The 463-nt window shown below is 54.2% G+C and overlaps 1 protein-coding gene across 1 annotated transcript; it reads right to left on the bottom strand.

Annotated features, from left to right (window-relative positions):
* Window positions 1-40: 40 nt before the first annotated feature.
* S100A16 (S100 calcium binding protein A16) lies at window positions 41-463 on the bottom strand. Its single transcript, XM_010169065.1, has 2 exons — window positions 308-463; window positions 41-205 (listed from the first exon to the last, which is right to left on the bottom strand). Exons 1-2 carry the CDS (start codon window positions 461-463, stop codon window positions 41-43), a joined length of 321 nt encoding a protein of 106 aa, XP_010167367.1.

Genomic DNA, 463 nt, shown 5'->3' with positions numbered 1-463 from the left:
TAACCCCAAAATGGGTGTGGGGGGGTCTGGATGGAGCCAACTACTTGGTGTACTTGATGCTCTGCTCCTGCTGCCGGATGATTTGAGCGATGGGGCTGGCGATGCCACCTATCAAGGTCCAGTATTCCTCGAAGCTGATGCGACCGTCTTTGTTCTCATCCAGGTCACAGATGAGTTTATCGGCCGCTCGACGGTTCCCAGTATCCTGGGGGAAAAAGAGTGGAACTGCTCAAACTGGGATGGTGGGGAAAGTAGGGATGGGGTGGGGGGAACCCATAGAAGCAAGAGGAGGTGGTCCCCTGACCACCGTCAGCATGTGGTTGAGCTCACAGCTCAGCATCTTGCGGAAATCCTTCTTGCTGATGCGTCTGGGTTTCTTGCAGCAGCAACGGTGACTGGAATACTTGTCAAAATTGTTCACCAGAGTCTGGACGGCCCATTCCAGCTCCGTACATTCTGCCAT

The sequence above is a fragment of the Antrostomus carolinensis genome, unplaced genomic scaffold (genome assembly GCF_000700745.2).
Source record: "Antrostomus carolinensis isolate BGI_N321 unplaced genomic scaffold, ASM70074v2 scaffold26875, whole genome shotgun sequence".
NCBI classification, from domain to species: domain Eukaryota; kingdom Metazoa; phylum Chordata; class Aves; order Caprimulgiformes; family Caprimulgidae; genus Antrostomus; species Antrostomus carolinensis.
The sequence above is the reverse complement of the archived record's forward strand: the minus strand, read 5'-3'. Positions and strand labels throughout refer to the sequence as shown.

What these genes read in the sequence shown, in the direction of transcription:
- S100A16 (XM_010169065.1), bottom strand. Translation starts at nt 463, where the DNA reads ATGGCAGAATGTACGGAGCTGGAATGGGCCGTCCAGACTCTGGTGAAC. An exon ending in AGCTCAACCACATGCTGACG is followed by an intron (nt 206 to 307) that starts GTGGTCAGGGGA and finishes TTTTTCCCCCAG; the next exon opens with GATACTGGGAACCGTCGAGC.